A 25424-nucleotide genomic window follows, 5' to 3' on the forward strand; every position below is an offset into this window, starting at 1 on the left:
GGTGTCTCCCTGTTAGCTACTGATTGTAGCAAGTAAAAGATCAGTCAGGATAATGTGAAAATAGCTGGAAAAAAATTATTAATTGGCTTTAAAAAAGAATAATCCTTCCACTTTAGAAGTCAATATTATGTATTGGTTCTGAGGCAGAAGAGTGGTAAGGGCTAGGCAATGGGGGTTAAGTGACTTGCCCAGGGTCACAACTAGGAAGTGTCTGAGGCCAGATTTGAACCCAGGTCCTCTCATCTCAAGGCCAGGCTGTCAATCCACTGGGCTACCCAGCTGCCCCCATTGGCTATTTTCTTAATGGGATTTGGACTTTGTTTTTGAGCTGAAAATTTAAATTTTCAACTATTCAGTTGAGATATTTCTGTCACTCTCAGTCACATAGAGATACTTAGAAAAACCAGTTCCCCTCTTCTTTTTAGATGAGAGACCTTAGTAAAACAAAAAACTTTATTTTCCAGCTTGAGTTTATGAGCAGTTACTATTTTTAAGAGTTGTTCAGTTTTGGTTTGGTTTTTCCCCAGAACTTGTTAGGTGACAGTGAGTAGAGCACTGGGCCTGGAGTCAGGAAAAAACTTAAGTTCAAATCGAGCCTCAGACACCAGCAGTGTGATACTAGGTTAGCTGTTTGATATGTGCTTCTGCCTGCCTCAGTTTCCTCATCTGTTAAAAAAGTAATATCCTAGAAGCTATGTCACAAGGTTATGATGAAGGTCAAATGAAACACCCTTTGTAAAACCTTTAGCACTGTGCTTGGCACACTGTAGGCATGTTTCCTTTCCTCACTGTTGGGTGCAGCCACCAAATGGCTGAATAACCTTAGCAGGTCGCATCAAGTCCTTGGTCTCTAGTGTCCCTCGTATAAAGTGAAGTTAGTCTAGATTAGGGGCACCAAACTCATCCAGAGGCAGAGGCGCACTTACCTGGACGGGAGGTTCCCCGAGGACTTGGAAGACCACGGACTAGCATGTGTGTGTGTTTATTTTTAAACTATTTCCCAATGACATTTTAATCTGACTGTAGGCTCTGTGTTTGACCCTTCTGGACTAGACCTTTGAGGTTCTGATATACTTTTCACATTTAAATTTCATACTGATATAAAAAAGGTTCTCTGGTCCCTCTAAAGGCTTATGGTTTATTTCATCAGCATGGCTTCTGCGGCCGGAGAGATCTCGCCCTCTCCTTTCATGAGTGAGTATGAGCCAGCCCCACCCCCATCGCCTCCATGGGTGCCATCCTCGCCGATGGGGCCTGGGTCACTCAAATGGGGAGAGACCTCGAGATAGCTTTAGCAAAGCCCGAGCTCAGGATGGCGCTCAGGACTTCAGGCTGCTGGGCTAATGCCCCAAAGCAGGCACCGTCTAGAGTACTGCATTCTTCTCTGCCAGATTCCAGAGGAAGATGGACACAAGGACCGCCAAAGGGAGACTAGCATGGAGAGGGCTTAGCTTTTAGCTGGAGGGATGGCAGGAGAATTGGCCAGGCTCCTTTGTACCCTGAACCGCTTGGGCAGTCTAGTGAAGCACAAAATCTAGAAATAAGAGGAACATCCATTCTATTAACTTAGTAAAGTCTCCTCAGAAGGATTCAGGCTCCCTGGCCTCGGGGAACTGGCATCCAAGTAAACCATTGTAAGAAAATGGAGATGCCCGAGCCGAGACTTGAGCAAAGGGTTCCGGCAGGCAGGCAGGAGGGAGGCAATAGGGGCATTCCTAAGGGGAAGAGGCGGCCCGTGCAGAAGGCAGGCTGAGGGCATTTGTTTCACAGGGGTTTGGAGCCTGGGCCTGGACATGTGGATTGTAGAAAATCCTGAAGAGCGAGCGTCTTGTGGAGAGAGCAGCAGAGGGGCTCATGGGCTGCCCCCTGCCCCCCCAGCCTGGCAGCGATGGGGCATAGCAGGCAGGCCTGAAGGGCTGGGAGGACCCCAAGCCCTAGGCTTACTCTTGGAAGGAAAAGGCATCTAGGCAAGTGATGGGGCAGCCCGGCTGCATGGCCAACGGCCGCTCCCAGGTCTTGGGAGAGAAGTAGTTCCTGGAAGGATGGCCTAGAGCTGAAGGCCAAGAGTAGCCAAACGTCTGTGCTTGGCCCATGAGCGGGGGAGTCAGGGAAAGATTCTCGGTAAAGGACAGCAGAGGGAGAATTTGTGAGTTGAAGAGAACCTCAGCGGGCTGTGGTTAGAACAAATTGAATATTATCCTAGAACTCCCAGTGGTACCAACTGGCTCTCCCCAAACTCGTGCTCCGTCCTGCCCCAAAGAAGCCCCTACGGGGCTAACGCTGCACTGTATAACCCCCCAGGGGCCTTTCAGGGAACTGTCAGCCAGAAGAGGAAGGAAGCCCTTGGCAGTCACTTTCTGCCCAAATAACCTGGAAGAGTTCTTTCAGACCTTCCTCCCCGTGACCCTGGAGTTCCCTTGCCCATAAATGCGTACTGTGTCTGTGGAGAGGAAGGGAGGCGGCACAGTCCCCGGGGCCCCTCGCCAGCTCCAGGAACTATGGGACTCCGGGTGACAGTCGCCACCCAGGCTACAACACGTTCATCCAGAGGCCTTGGCCGGGCGTCTGAACACTGTGTTCTCTGAGAAGGATCGAGGAGCCTCCCCCCAGGACGGCCTCCGAGGCGCCATCCCCAGCAGGAGGGGGATAGAGCCTCCTGGAGGAGGCCTAGCCCGGCACAGCTCCGGAAAAGGGGCCCCTCCGACCACCGTTCTGCCCTCCGGGCAAGTCCTGGCCCCAGCTGGCCTTTTCACATGTAAATGAGCCCCAAGCCTGCCTGCTGGCCTTTCTTAGGAGGATCCGCCCCGGATCCATCCCAGGAAGCCCCTCCCGAAGGACTGAGGATTCTCCTCCCCGGGCGCGCAGGTCCAGCCGGGCACGTTTTCTGGCACCATTTTGACTAGAAATCCTAGTCGGTGTCGGCCAATCAAATCCATTGGGGGGAGGGGGATGTTTCGGAGGAATTTACAACGCGGCTTTATTATCAGATGCTGAAGGCCCAGTTTCCCCCTTCTCATTCCAACCCATTTTTTCTCGGCTTTCTCCGCCTGTCGGGTCGTCACACGAACCTGCTCTGCTTCCAGGCCAGTCCTCGGAGCCCGGGTGGGCTGGGTGCTGACCCCGCAGGACTCCCCTCCCCCCCCCAGGACCCTCACCGGCCACGCAGCCTGGGACGGGCAGGATGAATCCCTGCTGACCAGCCCTGGCACTGGCGGATGGGGGTTCCTTCCCCCAAAAGCCCTGCCCGGGCTCTGCTCTGTGGCCAGCGAGGCCATCTTTGCTCTTCTTTCATGGAAAAGAAGCGAGGGAAGGCCCAATGGCCTCGCCAGAGGAGATCCCAGACCCCCATGTGTCCGCCTGGGGCGCGGAGCCTCGCTGCCCGCGTCTGATGCCAGGGCTGCCCTGTCCAGCTGCTGGCTGCTGGCGCCTTCTCCCTGGCCCGCACTCAGAGGGAATGGACTCTGGTCGAGCAGGAGGCCGTTTCCAGGCACTTTCCCCCTCCTGCACGAGATATAGCTTTATTTTAGAGCCAATAATACCGTGTGTCGGCTCTAAGACGGAAGAGCAGCCAGGGCCCGGCCAGGTTCCCAGCGTCCTCCTGACTGTCCCCGGCCGTCTCTAGAGTAGCCCTGTGACAAGCAGGGGAGGGAGCCCTGGAGGGGGAGGGGGGGACGGAGGAATGGGGGGAGAGGAGCAGCGAGGAAGCCTTCCTGCCTGGGGGAAGGCTGCAGGTGAACCCCGGGCCCCCTGAGCGTCCGCAGTGAAAAGATCGGACAAAAAGACTTCCCCGATGGAAGGAAATTCAGTGAAAAGGGTCGGGCTTTTTTCCCTGCCCCTTTCAATAGAAGGAATCCTTCCAGGCCCCAGAAAGAATTATTTATCAGCTGTGCACGATTTTCCGCAACAGCTTTAAGTGTGCGCCGTCCAGTTGGCGAAGGAGAGACAGACGACTCGATTCCTGAAAGCTCAGTTTATAGGGCAGCTTCAAAGCTCCGGGTCCTTCTGAGCGGGGAACGGAGGCCCTGGTTTGGGAATTGACATCAAAGGGGACTCGCACATGTTGTTCTGATGTTGGGTGGACGCTTGGCAGAGGCCTCTGCGGATTTCCTCCCGTCCCTGAAACCCGGGGCGAATTATGCACCGAGGCTGGCTCCGCAGCCCCGAGGAGACCCGGGGAAGGGGGATGGGAGATGGCGCCGGGACCCCTGCAAACATCAAAAAGCCCTGGCCTGCCGGCACTGGCGACCACGAGGAAGAAGAGCCGTCACACCCGGACTGGCGGGCGCTTCCGCCTCTTGGGGAATGGAGCCGGAGCCCCAGATGCCTTCCCAGCCTGAAGACGCGGAGGGGAGAAGAGGAAGAACTGAGCCTCCGCAGTGGAGGAATGGCCAACTCGCTCCTCGGAGCGCAGACTGGAGAGCAGAGAGAAGTCGGAGGACCTTTCATGGGGCGCCAACTGGGTCGAGCAGGACCAGAACTCTGACACACAAATAGAAGACTGAGCCAAGCCCCTTTGTCCTAGCAGGGCCCCCCAGTGGCGCGGACCCCTTCCTCCATGGCCCCTAAGCCGCACCTCCTTCCAGGGGACAGCCCGGCTCTCTGCCACTGCGGGTTCATACGCCAAGCAGGTGCCAAGCCCAGAGGGTGCAAACAGACGATGAAATGGGCTGCGCTTGTCAGAATCTCACCCAGAGATGAGCAGGGGAATGGGAAAACCCAGTGGTTCTTAGGGTAAGTGCCTGTGCGTGCAGGTGTGCAGGAGCAGCCGGAGGAGCCAGGAACTCTCCTTCATGAGTTCAAATCCAGCCTCGGACACTTCCTAACTGGGTATCTCTGGGCCAGTCACTTAACAACCCTGTTTGCCTCAGTGTCCTCATCTGTAAAATGAGTTGGAGAAGGAACTGGCCAACCAGTTCATTATCTCTGCCAAGAAAAGCCCAAGTCGGGTCATGAAGAGTCGGATAAGATTAAAAAGCAACTCAACTAGGGCAAACAGCGCTAGCTGTGTGTTTATACAAGCATATCCACCTAGGTGTATATAATTCTATGGTATGTTATTGCCTTAGCTTCCCCCACCCCAAGGGATATTAAAGATGGCACTCAAGGTAGGACTTTAGGCAGCCGAGCTGGTTAGGAGGGGAAGATGCCTGAAGAGAGGAGAGACAGCAATGCAGTGATCTGGGGCTCTGCTGGGAGCTGTCTTTCCCATCAATGTCTTTCTGGCTTTCTTTTGGGGTGTTGGCTTTGCATGAGTCTGTTCTTCCAACAATGACCAGTATGGAAGTGGGTTTTTCACGACAATAAAAATAAAATTAAAAAAGAAAGTGGGAGTAAGTCACTTTGCTCTTAGGCACCTCTCTCTCTCTTCCTCCCTCTCTCCCTCCTTCCTTCTTTCTCTCTCTTCCTCCCTCCCTTCCTCTCTTTCTCCCTCCCTCCCTCCCTTTCCCTCTCCCTCTCTCTCTCCCTCCCTCCCTCCTCCTTTCCTCTCTCTCTCCAGATATATATATATATATATATATATGTATGTATGTATGTATGTATACACACATTTTGTTATATACATCATTTCTAAGGCACCCTGAGGTATGGATTTCAGAAGAGGGGAGTCTGGCTACAGCGAGACCTATCTACTCCCGGGAACTCTGACTTGGCAGAAGGGTCTACAGGGAAAAAAATCCAGAATTACTGACTTAAAATGGGAGCAAAGAACTCAGGGAGAAGGACTCCTATGTTCAAAAACAGAACAGCTTTTTTCCGGTAGTAGTAAAGTGCTAGAAACCAGGTTGGTGCCCATCAGTTGACAAATGGATAGCATTTGAACATAATGGAACACTTTTTAAAGCAGCTGGTGACCCGAGTTCCTATCAGACACTTACTAGCTGTGTGATCTAAGCAAGTCACTTTAACCTTTTTTTTGCCTCAGTTTCCTCAACAGTTAAGTGAGAATAATAATAGCATCTACCTCCTCAGGTTGTTGTGATGATCCAATGGAAAAATATTTATTAAGTGCTTCTCACAGTCCCTGGCACATAATAGGCATGATACAAATTCTTCCCTACTCTTGAACTGTAAAAAATGATGGGAAAGTCTTTTTAAAAAATAAAAAACAAAGTGATGTCACATGAGCAGAACCATTACAGAATAATTTCTATAATAACATCCCTGAAAAAAAAAAACAATTGTGGAAGACTTTGAAAGAGGGGAAGCTTAGTAGCTATAAAGCTCCAAGCCTGGAGATGGAAGGTCTTGGGTTCAAATGTGACCTTAGACTCTTCCCAGCTGTGTGACAAGTCACCTGACCTTAATTGCACAATCCTCATTGCTTTTCTGCCATGGAACCAAGATTTAGGATTGCTCCCAAGACTGAAAGTAAGGATTTTTAAAAAGACTTTGAAAGGCACCGAAACATGCAAAGATTGTGGAGGATTAATGATCAAGGATGCTGTCCATTTCATGACAAAGAGTTGATGGACTAAAATGCAGAACAGGCACACATTTTTGGACATAGCCAATGTGGGAATTTGTTTCGCTTGACCATGCTTATTTGTTTCTTTCTTTAAAAAAATTGCTTATTTGTTTCAAGGGTTCTCCATCCTTCCCCTGTTGGAAGAAGAAGGGGGTGTCTGGTGAGGGTGGTAGGGGTCAGAGAGAAAGAAAAATTCTTGATAACCAAGAAAAAAGACTTTTTTAAAAAGATGAAGCAATCAGCGATGGGAAATCACCTTAAAGAAGGCCAGCTTAACATAAGGAAAATATTTCCTGACAATTGGAGTGATCCAAAAATGGCTGTGTTCCAAATCCCATTGGGTCTTCCAATGAAGATGATGTAAGCATGCCTGCCGAAGGTTAAACTGAGTGTCCTTTTAAGTCACTGCCCTCATATTTATATTCTATTTTTTAAAGACATTTTTTCTCAAGAAGGTGTCCACAATGGAAAAGGGAGTTGAAGATGTCCACAATGGAAAAGGGAGTTAAGACAGATGGCTGGGGAGGGAGGTTCTGTTTCCTTTCCCATGTGGCTCCTCTCTCCCAAATCCAGGGAGCAAAAATCTGCCATGGATGGAGAGGTTCGTGCTTTAGGACTAAGGAAAGATTTGCCTTGGGGCTGAGATGCCAAGCCTCAGACTGCTTTTCTTTATATGGTCACCGTGGTGACTGAAAGGCTGACTTAGTTTCTCCTGCCTTTCTGGAGGTGTGAACCTCCAAGAAAGGCCCACCATCTTGAGACTCCTTTCCCCTGGCTGGGGCTTAGCATTTCTACCTGGCTCTGAGGAAGCCAGAGCTCTCTCTCCCTCTCTCCTTTTCTCTCTTTCTTAATATCTTCCCTCTATTGTAAATAAACTATCATAAATTCCATTTCACTTTAGTAATTCATTTTGGGATTTAGAAATTAAATCCCTGATGACCACCAATTTAATATTCAGAGTCCAAACATCATAAATTTAACAGTTAGATGGCTGTAGTTAAATGACTTGCTCAAGATCACACACAGGTAGGATGTGTGTGTATTTGTAGGCTCCAAGAGCCACACACTCTGCCCTTCTGCCCAGTATGGAGGACATTCCTTTGGGTTAATATTTGGTTTAGGAGATGATCAGCCACTCTCTGGCCACTATCTTCTCAATCCAACCGGCTGCTGCTCTGTCTTTCCAGGTTTACGAGGAGTTTAGCATCCAAAGTGGCAGAGCACACCTCGGCAGGCTTAGATTAAAAATGCCCTTTAAAATTCCAAAGCTTTGAACTAAAGAAATACCTCCAGAAGTTTTCATGGAAAGTTCAGACCCACCGGTTCAATTCACTACACTTAAATGAACCTTTTCAAATAATAGGAAAAAAATGTAAAGGGGTCAGTGCCAATCAATACGCGTGTTCAAACAGAATTCCGGGGACTGTGATGTACGTGCATTTTGTATTTTTCCTTTGTACCGCGCCACTCTGAAGAAAGGTTTCTTTTGCTAGGAGAGCAATGAGAATGTTAGCCTTTTGAGCAGAGCCAGCTAACCAATGGCAATGTTTACCAGGTGGAGAGGATATTGCAATTTTTCATGTCTCTTTCCTGTTCATGGCTTTATTCTTTTTATAACCATGAACAAACCACACAGGCAAATTCTTTCACACCCCCATTGACAGTAGATGTTAATCAGAAGCAGGGGGACCAGGGTATGCGCCTTCCAGGTCTTGGGGAATTTGGTGTGAGGATTAGAATAACCTTTATTCATCAAGAACCCAGGAGGGGACGGTGGATCCTCTCTCCAAGGGGGCAGAAACCCAAGGCTGGCCTGGTACAGCAGCTTGGCGAGCTATCAGGAGAACCCGAGAGAGAGCCCCAACACACACAGGTTGTTTTATTCTGCAGGCCCAGAGCCCACTCCTCAGATGACCAGGGCAGGGGGGTCCCGGGACCTTTAGACTAAAGCCTCATTGGCTGGGCAAAACTGAACGCAGCAACTAGTAAGGTATCGGGGATCCCCAGGTACCCCAAAAAACAGGCTCCAGAGCCTGGCAGTGAGCTAATATCTGGCTGCCCACTCTCTGACCAGACAGCGGATAGAAGAAAAAGGGATTACGATGGAAAACAAGCGATATTTTTGGAATAGTGGGGCAAACGTCATCTCAATAGTCAGTAACGCGTGCCCGTTGTGGGTTGAGGAATTTCTTGTTTCAATAGAATAGGGCAGAAGAGTAGACAAATATATGAATTACTCTTTCATTTCAGGCTTTTATGTCTCATTAGTCACTTCAGGTCCTTCCAGATCTTGGCTCTGAGAAGGACCAACCTAAGCTCATCATGACAGCCACCTAGGGAATGGCTATTCCAGCCATATTTTCACCACTGTCTTCAGCTGGATTCATTTGTTTTAGCTGAGGTCGCTTTAGGTGGGTTAGTTTTCTCTGACTGTTAAGATGCAAAGCCCTTGATTTCCTCAGGAAGCACCGGGTGCCAGACGTTCCTTTACTTGATAAAGACCTACTCGTGTGGATTTCCAGAGAATGATATGGCCCAAGAAGGTATGAGCATGCCTAAATGAGCAAATGATGCATTAGCCTTTCTAAAGATTGTAAACACGATGGTGGTGAATGCATTTTGCTAATGGTTGGCCCCAGTTATGGGTACTGGCCCAAGAATCTTTAGACTTGAAGAATTTAGACTCCTTAAATTCTCTCTCTCTCTCTCTCTCTCTCTCTCTCTCTCTCTCTCTCTCTCTCTCTCTCTCTCTCTCTCTCTCTCTCTCTCCCTCCATGGGCCAAAGTCAAATCACTGAACTGAATCAGTTAATTGGCTAAAATGTAGACAATAATTCACAGGAGAGTAAGGGGACCACTTTCTCCTTGAAAATGTGATGCACAGAAGCAGCCAGCAGCTTGTTCTTAACCTTGCAAAATTAAGAACTCAGGGTTGAGAAAGGAATAAGGAGAGGAGAGAGGAGAGGAGAAAAAGAGAGAAGAGAAAGGAAGAAGAGGGAGAAAGTAGAGAAAAAAGAGGAAGACAGAAAGGGAAGGAGGAAGAGAGATGAGAAAGAAGGAAAATAGGCAAGGGGGAAAGAAAGGGAAGGGAGGAACGGGGGAGAAAGAGAGAGAGGAGGGAAAGGGGAGAGAAGAGGGATGAGGGAAGAGAGGGAGACAGAGAAGAGATAAGGGAGAAAGGAAGAAGAGAAAAAGGAAGATGCTACCAAGCCTCCAACCTCAGGTTTCTATCTGATGAGCTGCCAGCAGAGGGCTCAAGAACATCAGAAATGCTAACAGTGGCACTCAGAAACCTGTGCTTTGGGGTGCGGTTTTTATTTTTGAAGGTCATCTCCTGAGTTTCTTCTGTAAAACATGCTTCGAAAAAATAAAATTAAAAATAAAAACTGGCTTTGAATTTTAGCTACAGAGAGACATTGTCAAGAGTGAATTGAAGCCAGGCTTACTTTATACATACATACATAATTATCAATAAATATATCTCTATATAGATGATTAATTATAGCTATTATATTATTGATTATTAATATAACTATGATTGTCATTAATGAGTCTCAATATACTATGTAGATCTACATTATCTATATGATATAGACCTATCTATATTATTATATAATAATCTAGATCTATATTTATCTAGATTATATAAATAGCTATATATGCAATATTATCTCTATATTTATAAATATATCTACAGATTGTCTATTTTATAGATCATTCAGAATATATCTATATAGATAAATTTATGGATAATATATCTCTATAGAGATTTGGATTATTCCATATTATAGATAATATTGAATATTCTCTATAGATATAGCTAGCTATAAAAATGTCTATAAATATAGATTATTATAAATTACGGCTATATTACAAATTAGGAATATATCTAAATAGATAGATTATCTATGTTATGGATAATATATCTCTATTATCTTTATTGATATAGATTATATAGTGATATAGAATATTATCTCTATAAATGTCTCTAGAGATAATTATCTAGATCATATAGAATATATTCTCTATAGATTTATTTATTTACAAATGTATCTCTAGAGACATCATTATCTGTATTATAGATATCAGATATTATCTCTCTACATATGTTTATACACACGGATGTTTTACTGCCCCCTTCTTAGCTCAGAGGCCAAGGGAACAGTGTCCTGGGTTTATTAAACACCTTGGAATCTAATTTCCCCAATTCAAATAGTTGGAAAGTCACTTTGAAGCCCTGGCGTTCATCTTGGGAATGGTCCTGCTCAAGCATCTCATGACACCTTGTTACTGCAGCATTTGGGGAAGGAGAAACCTTTTTAAAAGGGCATCTCTCCGACATGAATGGGATTTTTGTTTTCTTTCTTTTGTTGAAGCCTAAGTCACCAGCCAAAGGCGTTCCACAAGACCCTGGTCTTGGGTGTTATTAGACAAGAGAGCTGCATCTCTGCAAAGGGCTCCAGGATCAGCCCTGGAGGGAGACCAGCTTCCCCTTGCTCCCCACCCAGCTAAGGAAAGCCTGTCCTCACAGTGGCCCAGCAGCTGCAGAATGACCAGTTGAACCCTGGAAACATATGTGTTTTTCCTACGCCCTCCCAATTTCCTATTAAATCAAATATTAAGAAATTGCAGGGAGAGAGGGGTGCTCTCCAAGGCTGAGTCAAAGCATATGGGAGGCACCCACACTGGGCTGCTGCAGCAAATTTCAAAATATGTGGAAAAATCCATTAACAGCCATTTACCAGGATTCCCAGAAAAAGCCAGGAAACGTGTCTGGTTAATATTTTAATCTGTACATACACTTTTTTTTTTGCAAACCATTACACTTTTATTTAAATTAACTTTTTTTTCTTGCAAAATATTCATTTCCTTTTTTTCCAACAAAATTTTTATAAAGGCAAAAATAAAACCATTTCATTTTGGCAAGTGTTATGAAGTTGACACTGGCAGTAACTGGAGTGAGTTAAAAATAGACTGTCTTCTAAATAGATTCAAGAATAATTTTTTCTGAAGTCAAAAAACAATAGGAATTTTTATATTAATCAGCAACATGTAGTTCCACTCACTAGATTTTTTTTAATCATTTTTTTTCAATGTAGGAAAACACAATTGGAACACAGGTTAACAGTCTTGGAAAAATGCTCCTTCTTCCAGGCTGGCTGCTTGATGCACAGCCTTGTCGTGCCACCCTGACTTTCATTTCTGTAGGAAGTTTCTGTGGGAAAATGCTTTCCTTCTACGATACTCTAACATGGTTCATGAGAATCCAGCAAGTGGCCCAAGATAACCACCCAACAAGGAGAGGCTCGTGAAGTAGACCTCAGAGTGAAGGAACCACGGGACCACCGGCAGGACATCCAAGGCCCTTCTCGACCCACTTGACATTCCAACAAGCTACGTCTTGCTCTTGAAGGCAATCGAAGAGAAGATCAAGATGCATCGGTCAAGTGTCCCCTGGTTCATTTATTGCTTACTATGAATCGCTTCTCTGTCTCTCCACTTGGTATTTCCAAGTTTTATTCATTTATCTCTTAAAAGTGATTTTAAAAAAACTCTGGGAGAAGATCCAACTCCTTTCCAAAGGTACATACACTACAAGTGTGTACATTGCCAAAAGGTGCCCAGCTGGTCAGAGTCCAGCCTCTGAGCAAAGGGCAGCTGGAGGCCGGGGCTGCTACTAGGCATGAATGACATTCAAGGCAGGGTGTGAATACTTGGGAGAAATCAGGAGGAATCACGAGCTTTCTTCTCCCAGCAGAATCCTCGTGGGGTCTCGGCTGGAGCTCCAGGAAAGCTATTCTTGAGCCAAGCTCTCACCTAGGTTCATCTCAAGCAAAACATGCTTTTCAAGCATCAGCGGTCATCCGAGACTCCATCTCCTCTTCTCTCTCCTCTCCTCCAACCCAATCCCCCCCCCCAAATATGTACCTGAACCTGTGTGTGCCCCCCCTAACCCTGCCACACCTGTATAAATACCTTTCCATCCACTCAGCCCTTGAGATTGTTTAAAAATATATCGTTTCTAAAATACAGTGTCAGTATTTTACACCATGTATTAAAAGTGCCTTTTTATACATATATAAAAGTCATAACTAAAATAGAAGTGGGATGTGTGTGTTGGGAACTAGCCTACAGGACTCATTCACAGGATAGTTGGGGGGATCGGGGTGTCCCTTTCCCACCACCCCCTTCAGAAAACCTCTCCCTGGGCTCTTAGAATTTCCTTTCAGGGAGGGAAATGGTCTTTTCCAACGAAGTCAACTCCAGGCGTCTCCTCGGGACACGGATCACTGGTCAGTTACTGCTTGGGCTGGCACAAAATAAAACAGAGGGCAGTTAGGAGCTGGGCAGTGGTCAGTGCCTCTGGCGACCAAAGAAGCAGGTCACACAAGCAGGGCAAGAAGCATGTCTGTGAACGTGGGCGCACACACGGGCACACACAGGCACACATCCACACGACAGGAGCTCAGAGCTGACCGGGGCCAGCAAGGATAGCAACATGATGGGGCGCAGAAGCGGAGGGGCTGCCCATGGCCCTGAGTCCCGGACTCCCTCCTGGCCAGGCTCCTCACCGTTTCTGGGGAACTACAGAGATGTTGGCCCCTAGAACAGAGCTAAGCCTTGAGAGGGAGCTGGAGTGTTTTAAGACAAAGAGGAAGAGACTAGAGTCTAAGTTCTGGTACTGCCACTAGCCATCTGTGTGATCTTGGGCAAGTCTCTTAACCCCCCTTGGCCTTCGTTGCTTCTTTGGAAAATTATTGTGGACCATCTCAAATGTCCTTTTCAGCCCCAAGAATCTAAACCTACAAGGCAAGAAAATGAGCCATGGTCCCAGTTGTACACTGAATTTTCTGGGTGACCCTGAACAAACCACTTCATCTCAGTAGGCATTGGTTTTCTCCTCTGTAAAAGGAGAATGGGAGATTAGATGGCCGCCATTTTGCTTTCCATCTATAGCCATGAGGCAGAAATCTAACATTTGTTTCCCCCAAACACCAGGAACAATAAATAACTATTCCCCACTCGCAACCCAACTTAGCTGCTGGACCTGTTATCAGATTGATCCTGGGTTCTTGGGGGAGACTCTCGTGAGAGTTTTTAAAGAGTTTTCCACTTGGGAAGGAACCAATTTCCACAGGCCTAACTGCATCCTGCCGAGAGATACGAACGGCCCTTCCCATTGACACGGCACCTACTTGAATTGATCGCCCTTCTTTTTCAGGCATGGCTAAGGCTGGACAAGTCACAGGATTCCCTTTGAACTCAAGTTCTGTGACGAATCTCGGTCCCGGAGGACGGAGGGATGTTTCCCCTCACGGTTTTCAAAGTGTTTTTCTCTGCCACTGACTCATTTGATCTCGATGACAACCACCCTGTTGGGGTTACTGGGGCTGGGCTTATCGTCTCCCGATTTTTTCCTTTTCTGGAAGAGGGGGTCGTGTTTTTGGTTTGAAACCCGAGGCCGGTGAGGTGAAGGGACTGACCCAAACACGCATCGAGGAAGGAGGGGAGAGCCTTCTTTCTCCCCCCGCTACAGAGAATCTCCTCAGGAGAGACCCGGCTCCCCATCCCCGCCGGGAGGGGAAGCGCCTAGGAGGGGGCATGCTCCGCACAGCAGCTCAAGGAAGCATCCAGGACAGAGGCACCAAAGAGTTGCAGCAAACGAGGTCATTAGTGCTTACGTGGAAGGTGCTTAGACAAACGTGTAGTGAAATCCATTGCTTAAGGGGGGCTGTGGTACAGAAGGTGAGGGGAGGCCCTTGGACAGCAAGGCTGATTGTTGAGCTAGATGGAATCACACAGGAATTAAGCAGCGAGTTAGACACAGGATCGACACAAACTGTTGAGACAATCCCCAGCAATCAGACGCCTGGCACAGGAGGCAGGGGGGGCATCCAGGGCCTGGAGGGGCTTATGGGGACCAGCAGGAGTCGGAAGCTGGCCCTCCCTGGAGGGAACCCCGGGGGCCTCCAGGGTCTTAGAGCCTCTGAGATGCCAAAGGACAAGAGCGGTGGATCCCACGCAGGGAGGCTTGAAGGTTCTGCTCTGGCACATGCTTGCCCAGGTCCAAGCAAGCAATTACCGGGCTTTAGAATGAAGAACGTGGCAAATATTCAGAGTAAGAAAAGAACATGAATCATGGAACCATAAAAAAATTGTTTTACGTGGTTCCATGATTCATGGTCTTTTAATTAATTAAAAACAAAAATCAAAATAAATAAATAATTAAATGGAATTATTCAGGTCAGAGTAAGAGCAAGCATAGGGGAGAATGGAAATCAGAATTTCCCGTGAAGAAGCCCTTGCCCAGTTTTCCTAATAATGAGCTCAGCTTCTGGCCTTGTCTCGGACCTGATAGCGGCTCAATGTGTGCAGAACTGGGAAGAGACTGAGGAACGGTGATGGACTCGTGTAGAGGGAGAAACATATCCCATTAGATATAGGCAGTTGTGGGTCTAGGGTGGTGAGAAACCTGAGTGTTTGGGGCCAAATTGGATAAAAATGAAATTTAATAGGAATCCATGTAAAGTTTTAAGTTCCAAAAAAATCAACTGTGAACAATGAGGTTCATATGAAAAAGATCAGGGGGTTTTAGTGGATCCAAAGCCCTTTAGGAGTTCGCTGTGTGCTATGGAAACCAACAAGCAAACAAAATAACCAAAAAAAAAATGTAATGGAACCTTGGACTGCACTTAGAGAAACAGGAAATTCCAGACTAGGGAGGGTGGCTAGCTTTCTGCTTCCATCATCAGATCCAGCCTTGAGTATTGGAGTCACTTCTGGGTACCACAATTTGGGATGAAGACCGACAAATTGGAGCATGTCCAGATGGAGGCAACTGGGCTACTGAAGGGACTAGGCTTCAGTTAGATTTTGTACTGAACAAATTGGGTTTGTGTAGCCTAAGCAGAGGTTCTCAAGCTTCTGGGTCTCGGGATCCCTTTACACTTTTTGAGAAACCCCCTCACACCCCTGTAAAGAGCTTTCATTCATGTGAGTTATATCTATTGCTATTTACTCTATTAGAAAAGAAAACGTCTTGGTATTATTAGGAAGAGTTTTGACCTTGCACATCCCTGGATGTGGTCTTTGGGGGCCTCCCGGACCCCAGTTTGAGAATCATTGGTCTAAAGAAAAGACTTGGGGGAAGAGGATCGTCAATGAAAGCCAGAGATTCACAGCAAGGATCCCTGGAACCCTCCAGGAAATCTTCCCACTCTAGGCCATGATAGCTGGAACACTGGAAGACAGCAGTGTCTACAGGGACCTCAGTTCTGGGGATGGTGATGCCCAACACCAGATGGCCCAGATGCTCTAGAACGTACAATCTCCTCCTGAAGAAGTCCAAGCAGGTGCAGGGACACCCTGGTCCTCCCGGGGTGCTTTCCCGCCCCCCAAATGTCCAGCCGGACAGCAAAATGTCTCCCATGAAGAGAAAGGCCTCATTTTTTGGCCAAACAGCATTTGTGGGGGCTGAATACCGTCCACAACGGTGGAAATGTTCCTAGGAGGAAAAAGCTGATGTTCCCTGTGAAATGATTTTGTTTGGGGGGGGGGGGGGCAAGGGCCATCTAGATCCACAGTGTCCAACTCAAACAGAAATGGGAGCCACTAAAGCACATCTGCGAATCCCCATGGCCCAGACTGACTTAGAAAACCGCGCTTGGTCCGCTGTGTTTTGTTAAGTATTTCCCAATCACGTTTTGTTCTGGTTCTGGCCTCAAGAGTGTTGCAGGCCATGCAGCAGTTGTTTTTTTGACACTTCCGGTCTATATGGTCAGTCCCAGAAGCGCTGCTTTGGGCCCCAGACCCTAGAGAGGAAGCTGGGAAAACTAGAACAACTCAGCTTTCACGGGCACTAAGCAGGTTTCTAGTCGGGGACAGTGTGGATGGAGAGGCATTCAGTGAGGCCAACAAGTTGTGGCCTAAATCAGACAATCAGGCCCACTCGTGGGGCCCCAGGGAGGGCCTGGAGAGGCCGACCTCTCTCCTCCTACCTCGTCCCAACAAAGAGCCCCAGAAAAACGTCTCTCCGGGTCATTCAGCACAAGCCCAGATCCCCAGAGCTCCCGCCAGGGCCCCAGGGATAGGTCTAGAACTGATCTAAAGGATTTAGACTTTTCATCTTCTTTTGGGAGTGAAGCTGCCAGGCTGACAACCTCGGGGAGAGGCTGAAAATGGCTGCTCTCCTGCCCTATCGCAATCCCCCTCTCCGTATCCCCCTGCAAAATCAACCAACCAGCCCAGCGCCATCGACTACGAGAGATGGGCAGGGAGTCTCGAGTGTTGCTTTGTCCTGGGGCCTGAGAGTCGGGCCCACGACAGTGTCTTCTTGCCTCTTGGAAAGAAGTGCATCCTCTGTGGGCCTGCACCTCACGTCCCTAGGGGAGTGCGGCCCGGCCCCGCCAGGGGCTCCCTGCCTCCAGGAGAGGGTGCCCCGGACACAGCGGCGTGAGGGGAAAAGGCAGCCTGGCTGCTCTTCGGAACTCAGGCTTACCTGCCACCTGCTTGCTCCGCTGGGAGGCTTCAGATGCCAGCGTGTGGGAGATGTGGAAGATCCGTTCTTGTTCCTGAAGCTGAGAGTCCAGGTCGGCCGAGCGGTGTTTGTCCTGGGTGGTCGGAGGCTGGAGGTTGTGCATGCTGGAGACCCAGAAACAAGAGCCCGTGCGGGTGACTTTCCTGGCTTAAAAATGTGCTTAAAGTACATGAAAAACCTGGATGGAGAGCCAAGCCTAGAGACTGGGAGGCCCTGGGTTCGGATCTGGCCTCGGACACTTCCTAGCTGGGTGACCCTGGGCAAGTCACTTGACTCCTTTTGCCTAGCCCTTACTACTCTTCTGCCTTGGAACCAATACTTAGTATTGACTCTAAGATGGAAGGTAAGGGTTTAAAAAAAAAAAAGAAGTCAATCCCCTTCCCTTGAAGAGCTCACAGTTGGACCTCCAGGTGGCTCAGGAACTAGAGAAGGGAGATCCTGGGTTCTGTAAGGAAGGGCAAAGAAATTCCTGCCTTTGAGGTCCATTTCTCTGAAACTGATTAGCAACATGGCGGAGAACACCAACAAGTCAATGGCTCTGGGAGGATCTGCTGGAGCCAGTCTTCTGTGGGAATCGCTTCCCTGGACCCTGAGCCACTGAGACAAGTCCACCAAGGCAGAACAGGAGTATCTAGGCATACTAGGCATGTCTTAGTAGTGATTCTAAGGCAGAAGAATGGTGAGGGCCAGGCAATGGGGATTAAGTGATTTCAAGGTTTGAACCCAGAACCTCCCAACTTTAGACCTGGCTTTCTAGCCATATGCTACCTAGCTCTTCCTCTAAGCAATCAAAAACAACAACAATTATCTTCTGTCTTAGAATCAGGTGTGAGGATGAGGGGGCCCAGGATGCGTCTCTGACCTCGAACGGGTGAGAAGGTTTCGGATCTTCTCGGCTTTACGGAACCTTGCCTCTAACTCTTCCAGGCTGAGCGGCTCCTCGGGCTCCAAGTCCACATAGCGTTCAGGGATGGACACCTTATCTGGCTTGGACAGCTGGACAGACAGAAGGAGTGAAGATAAATTCTGACCCTGGAATCTGTCCCCCAAAGCCTCCCCATCTCGGTTGCCGTCCATCTACGCCCAAGGTGGCGGCGACACATGATATCTGTCCAGCTCCTCCCTCCTCTGGTGGGCAGGACGAGTTTCTGCCCTTTTCTGTCCCTCGGGGTTAGCCCAGTGACCGATTGCTAGTAGGAAGTGCAGAAGCCAATGCTTCTTAGTTAATTCATCAATCCCACTTGGTGGCTCCTTTGAGGTCTCCCTGATACGTTAGACATTGGCTGAGGAGCTATGGCAGGAGGGGAGGCAAAGACAGAAGGAAGTCAGGGAGGTTTTAGGAAATTATCCCCAGAGATTCAGTCCCTTGGCCCTCTGATGATTCATTTCTTTAGTCACAGCCTCTTAAAATGCCCTTTTGGGATAGGATGGTTCTAAGGACCAGACCTGTGATTTTATAAGGACAGAAAACCACCTAGGCAGGAAAACTCCCTCTAATAATGCCACAACTAATCATTTAGAGGTTTGCTCACAGCTTTGAAAGTCAACGACTTGTTTAGGATCACAGGACTACTATGTGTCTGAGGCAGGATTTGAACTCAGGGCCTCCTGGCTCTAAGGCCAGCTCTCTATCCACTATGTCTGAATTTCTAATACTCTTTTCCCCAGTGAAAAATCCCCAGGAAAGAGGCACTGAGGGAGAAAGGAAGGAGGAGAGGGGCAGGATGGCCACTGGGTAGTGGAAGAGATATTTATTGTTGGGTCACTTCATTTGTGTCTGACTCTGTGATTCCTTTTGGGTTTTTTAGTCAAGATATTATAGTGGCTTGTCATTTCCCTCTCCAGCTCATTTTACAGATGAGGAGACTAAGGCAAAAAACAAGGTCATTATTGAGAGAGAGACAGAGAGAGAGAGAGAGAGAGAGAGAGAGAGAGAGAGAGAGAGAGAGAGAGAGAGAGAGAGAGAGAGAGAGAGAGAGAGATTCAAAGTCCTAAATGTATGGATAGGCAAATTATAGAAAAGGAAACTAGGGACGAAGGGAAAGATTTGCTAAACAGGAGAGGTCCATGTCCATATCACACTGATGTGTCTTCCTGGGTTCCCCAGGGCTGGAGGGAATCTTTCCAACCAAGGGCTGAGAAACGGCAGTCACCACTGGCACATCCTCATGCTGGCAAGGAGGTAGTCAAGATAGGCTTAGTAGGAAGGTTTCTCTACATCAGAGCAGCTGTAGAGGGGGAAGATACTAAATTCATATTCTTGGGGTTCAACAAGGTTTTTCCAGAGCTGGAAACTGATTTACAAAGAGCAAATTTGATCGTGTTTGATACAAATGGATTTTAAAAAATAAATTAAACCCAACTTATGGACACACTTAGACTTTGATTCATAATTGTCACCTCCTTCATGGGAAATAAAGCTAACAAGCTCTTCTCTGTTTCCAATGAGGGCAGGTGAAAAGGAAGTGTGATTTCATTACAGAGGGAGGGATTCAGGTTAGAGATAAGAAAGGACTTCCTGGCTGGCAGGATTATTTGGACACTAGCAGTCTGCTAAGACAGGATATGGGAGTTTAGTTTACAGGAGGGATCTATAACTGGACAAGTTTCTGCCTGTCTCAAATAGCTAGAGAAAAGGCACAGTCGGTGGGGGATCATCCCAGATAACTCTTGGGGTCAGTGGGGCCTGGATGTAAATGAATCTGCCCCAAACACTGCTCTATTGTTCTAGGTAACTCAGTGAGCCTGTCAATAACAATAAAATAAAAATAAAAATATTATATTATATATGATAATATAGAATAATATATAACCATATAATCACATATTATCTTCTAGGATAATATCATATATCATATTAATAATATATATGATATAGTTTATTATATTCTATGATATAATATATTCTATTGAGAATATATAATAAATAATATATAACCATATAATTATATGTATTCTATGACAATATATTATATTGGCAATGTATCATAGATTACCTTATGGTATATATGTGTGTAAATTATGAACATAGCTCACTTATATCTATTGTTACATGCATTTACATAAGTGAGTTTAATGTATGGTGTGATTTTAGTGTAAAACTTATGCAATGTTGTGTTTACAAATTGTAATTTTCAAAAAAATTTTTCTCTAAGTTTGATGTTAACGTACTACAATAGTAGTACCATGTTCTGTATTAGCTGATAATAGTAGTATTTTGAGTTTGATGTTTGCATGGAAGTTATGTTCATCTTTTGTTTGATGTTATTTGCTTGTTTTGCTTTTGCTTTTGCTTTTGTTTGACATTTGTACTTGTTTATTATTTAATTCCTTTTCCTTTTTCCTTGTTAAATTCCCTAGAATAGGTTAGTATTAGTTAGATTAAGATAGTTGAGTGTAGGTTGTTTGTTATTTTGGGTAGATTTCTTAGTTTAGGTAATTGGTAAGTATTTTAGATTGTGCACAAATGCCAAAATCATGTTTTCAACACGATTTGGGCTTTGTGCAAAGGGGGGAATGTAGTAAGCAAAGAAAGATTGCAAAATGATTCTGCAAAATGAACTGCATTTGATTGACAGGGACATGTGACACAGAATCACATGAGAGCCTGGGTCAAGATTCTAAGATCCCAACTGAAAGAAATCAGACTTCTGGGGGAAATTTGGAGGTGCTCCGTCTTTCTACAAGGTTTCTGGCCCTTTTGTGAGATACCAGCTTGAGAGGAGAAAACTGCTTTTACTGGCTGCTGGAAGCTGGACAGAAGACCAAAGAACCATCCCTTCTCTGCTGGGCCTACTTTGGATGTTACCTCTGGGATCTTGGCTCATTTACTGGACTCTGTTTTGTGAGGTTCTGTTTGGAGGGAACTTAACTTATTTAGCCTAGATAAGATAGCCATTAGGGTTGTTATTAAGGGAATTTAGTTTTGGGGATAAGATTAAGAACTTTTCCTACTCCTTTGTTACCCTCCTTCCTCTCCATTTCTCCATCAATAAACTTAAAATATTTAGATCTTTTCCTCTTGTCTCTTTCCTTTAACAAATCCCACCATAACATTATATAATGATATATTATATTCTATGGCATATAATATATTCTATGGAGAATATATAATATATAATAAATAATATGTAACCATATAATTATATATATTCTATGACAACATAATATATATTGACAATATGTCATACATGACCATATAATTATATATGGCATTCTATGGCAATATAATACATATTATATTGACAATATATACGCCATACATGGCCATATAATTTTATATTATGACAATACAATACATTTCATATTGAGAATATATAATAATATGTGGCAATATATAATGATATCTATGACAATATATAATAATATCTGTGACAATATATAATAACATGTAATATATTACTATAATTATTTAGAAAGCACCAGGAGGTTTGCAAAGTACTCTCCTATTATCCTTTGGGATGAATGTTATTATTTTCTGTTTTACAGATGAGGAAAATGAGGATCATGGAGTCATACAGTTATTAAGTGTCAGTGGAGGAATTCCAACTCAGGTTCTCACGAAGCTAAACTCATTCATTGAGAACTTCTCTCCCCATCTGACCTCCTACTCTGTCTAGAAGATGGTAACGTGTCTGTCTGTGTGGGGAGGGGCATCCAGTATGGGTCTTGGCTTAAGACTAGGGCTGTAGCAATTCTGTTTTAGGAAACCCACCTCATGATGGCCATTGGCATTGGAGTTCTGAGTGTGTCATCCTCATGACAGAACCACTAGGTTCTCTTATTACAATGATAATCATTTAATAATTTGTTGTTCCATCATTTTCAGTCTTATACAACCCTTTGTGACCCCATTTGGGGTTTTCTTGGCAGATACTGGAGTGGTTTGCCATTTTCTTTTACAGATGAGGAAACTGAGGCAAACAAAGTAAAGTGACTTGCCCAAGGTTGCACAGCTAAATATTTGAGACCAAATTAGAAGTTCCTGCCTTCAGACATGGCATTCTATATACCTAGTTGTCTCAAGAAATTAAGCAGAAATGTCAGGAATTGAATCAAGGACCTCATATAGACAAAGCATGCATCCTACTACCGAGTTTCATTTCCCCCATTTAACAATAATTTAATAATAATTATTAATGATTACATATAATGTCATAATCACCAAATATTTAATAATAGACATTACATAATTTAATCATTATTTAATAACAACACATTTATATAGTACTTAGAACTTTGCAAAGCCCTTTACATATGTAATCTCATTTGATCTTCACAATAATCCTGAGAAGGGCCAAATAGTACTAAATAATTATTTAGTTTATATTATTATATATTTTATTTATTTCATATTATTATAGTTTATATTATTATTATATTTTAATAATTATTTAATACTAAGGTTCCCTTGGGAAGAATAATTCCTCTTTAACAGGACTGGAGACAGATGTGTAGCCAGTAAAGTGTGATGTCATATGTGAAGAGATATTGGACCTGCCTTATTCACTCATTTTTTCATTCATTCATTTACTTAACCGACACTAATTAAGTAACTACTCTATACAAAAAGCCCTAGGCTGGAAGCAGTTAAATTGCTCAGTAGACTGAGAGCCAGGTCTGGAGGTCTTGGGTTCAAGTTTGACCTCAAACACTTCCTAGCTGGGTGACCCTGGGCAAGTGACTTAACTCCCCACTGCCTAGCCCTTGGAATCATTCTTCTGTCTTGGAATCAATACTCAGTTTTGATTCTAAGATGGAAAATAAGGGTTTAAAAAAAAAAGCCCTATGCTTCAGTTCCAGACCCACTGAGGAGGGAGGCAAAAGAGGGGAATTTCCAACTCTGGATAACTTCGTTGAGCCCCAAGAATGTACAAATTGGGAATTTATTATCTCTTCCCCTCCCCTAGACCTGCTCTTCCATTCAATGCTCCGATGTCTATAGTTGCCCCAGTTTGCAGCCCTAGCATCATCCTTGACTCTTCCTCCAACTCCAGATCCATTTCCCCATCTCCTCTCCACTCACACGGCCTCTACATTAGTTCAGGCCTTCACCCTCTTTCCCCTGCAGTATGGCAAGAGCCTCATCATTGGGTTCACCACTTCAGCTTCCTCCTTCTCCACTCCACACAGCCACACAACTGAAAAATCTTCAATGGTCCTTATTGCCTCCAGAATAAAATACAGATTCTTCATCCTGGCATGTTCAAGTCCCTCCACAATTCCAGCCTTTTTTTAAATCACTGAATTAAAGTCTTGCATCCATTATATACCATAGCCTTGGACAAGTGCGGCTGTGGGTAGAGAGCTGAGTCCGGAGCCAAGAAGACAAGTTCAAACCCAGCCTCAGAAACTTAATAACATGCCATTTTGCACATTCACATCATTGCTGTCTACCTCAGTTTCCTCGGCTATAAAAGGGGAAAATAATCATAGCTGCCTCACAGGGTTGTTGTGAGGTCCAATTGAGATATTTGTGAAATACTTAGCAAATAGAAGATGTTCTCTAAAGGCTTCTTCCCTTCCTATTCCCTGGGTTGTTGTGAGGTCCAATTGAGATAATATTTGTGAAATTCTTAGCACACACAAAAAACCCACTCTCTAAAAGCTTCTTCCCTTCTCCTTCTCTGGGTTATGAAGCTCAAATGAGACTGTATTTCTAAAATACTTAGCACGGTGCTTGGGATATAGTGGCCACTTATTTAGTGCTTATTTCCCTCTTTCCTCCTTCAAATTATCCTGTATCATCCTTCTCTGTGTGCCCATCTTCTCCTTTTGCAGGATGTAGGCTCTTGAGAGCAGGACCTGTGTCACTCTTTGTTCTTATATCCCAGGGTCTAGCCTAGGGCTTAGAATTTCATAAACTCTTTATATTCCATGACAGCTTCCCCCCTTTCACCTTAGCCCTGTCTCATAAAGCCTGACTCAAGGGACTCCAGAAGCTCTCAATTACAGAATATTTCTTTAACAGGTCTTGAGCTGACATCTCCTCTACACTATTTTCTGTCCTGATGCCAGCTTTGAGTTCCTACGTTTGTATATGAGGTCCAACTTGGCCGTTCTATGAGGAATTATTTGGAAAACACATTGGGAATAAATATTTAGAATACCCAGCCTGAGGAAGCCCCACAGAAAAGAAAGAAGGTCATGGAAGGTGATGCTCCCATCAGAAAAGCAACAGCCCCACCAATTTTACCTCTCTGCTGATGTCTATGTCATAGTCTTGAGGTTCTAGGTCCATTTCAGTCACGGGAGTAGCCTGTACTTTCAGCCATCCATCCTCATCTTTCTCCCCTCCTTGCATGGCTCTCTCAAGCAATTGCAAATCAAAATCCTGTTCTCGCTTCCACTGGGAACAGACACAAAAGGGTTAAAAAGTGGTCATTGCCTCCAACTGAGACTTGCCATTCCTTTTTGGGAACCCCAGGATGCTGGGAGTCCTTATGAAAAAGCTCAAGAGGAAAATGAAAAATCTCTGACCCTTTCAACAAACAGCCCGCTTCCCAAGGCTTAGCGTCTTAAGCAGTAAATAGCTGATTCCTATCGGGAACGTTGGGATTAACTGCATTTAGAAATACACCTGGAGCCCATGGCTAGACTCGAAGGATGTGTGTTCACTCTGGGAATCGGGCTCGGCGCCATTCCCCTCTGTCGAGACGAGGGCAAGCTGGGGGTTAGATGGTAACCCAAATCCCCTCTGCGAGGGCCCTGATCCAAATCTCCCCAACAGTTACAGTTACACAGATTGCCTTCTGGTCAGGCTGACCAACATGGATTGTTGGGGTGGTCCAGCTGAAAGAGTGATGGATAATGGAGTCAGGGGACATAGCTGCGGATCCTAATTCTGCCCCTTATTCCCTGGATAGTCTTTCTCAAATCTCTTTTCCTTTCTTTGGATCTCTGTTTCCTCCACTATGAAATAAGGGAATAGAATGAAATCATCTCTAAGGTTCCATCTAAATCTAAATCTATGATGCTTTGACAGGTCCTTCCAGCTCAGGGGGCTCATGAGCTCCTTTCTCGATGAAAAAGGGGGAAACAAAGAACCTCATTAATCTTTTGGTAGAATGGGGATATCGTGGAATTCTTAGTAAAGGACAATCCAAAGATGACAGCTACTAAGGTCTGCTAATGAGGGTTAAGCATACAGACCCCAAAGGGAGCTTTGAAGCAGAGCCATTCTGAAATTAAAGTGAGTTCACGTTGGAATTTGCTAAGTCACTGAATTCAATGGCAAAACCATAAGTACCCTGGAAGACTGTGTCCAGTGCAAGTCTTCCTATCACTTACTTTCTACATGAAGGTGAATTTCCCTAAAAGTGCTTTATGGTCAGAGTAGCAAAAGCCAATTTCTACCCTTTTGTGTCCTAAAAAAATGCAATTATTGACCATGTTATTGTGAAAAGGGCTTCTCCATGCCTTG

General features: G+C 45.5%; 1 protein-coding gene across 21 annotated transcripts in view; it reads right to left on the reverse strand.

Moving 5' to 3' along the window:
• Positions 1–11237: 11237 nt before the first annotated feature.
• The window catches only part of PLEKHA7 (pleckstrin homology domain containing A7), a 274220-nt gene continuing 260033 nt past the window's right edge, over positions 11238–25424 (reverse strand). For 14 of the 21 annotated variants that reach the window (XM_056802172.1, XM_056802178.1, XM_056802177.1 and 11 more), the window contains 5 exons: positions 24198–24350; positions 17865–17998; positions 16964–17106; positions 14148–14250; positions 11238–12775 (listed from right to left, as the gene is read on the reverse strand). In XM_056802172.1, the coding sequence (XP_056658150.1) occupies positions 14159–14250; positions 16964–17106; positions 17865–17998; positions 24198–24350 (522 nt within the window). In that variant the 3' untranslated portion in view covers positions 11238–12775; positions 14148–14158. The remainder of the gene's footprint in view (positions 12776–14147; positions 14251–16963; positions 17107–17864; positions 17999–24197; positions 24351–25424) is intronic. The other 7 variants (XM_056802181.1, XM_056802176.1, XM_056802171.1 and 4 more) reach the window with 1 other exon arrangement.

The sequence above is a fragment of the Monodelphis domestica genome, chromosome 6, assembly GCF_027887165.1.
Source record: "Monodelphis domestica isolate mMonDom1 chromosome 6, mMonDom1.pri, whole genome shotgun sequence".
Classification (NCBI taxonomy): domain Eukaryota; kingdom Metazoa; phylum Chordata; class Mammalia; order Didelphimorphia; family Didelphidae; genus Monodelphis; species Monodelphis domestica.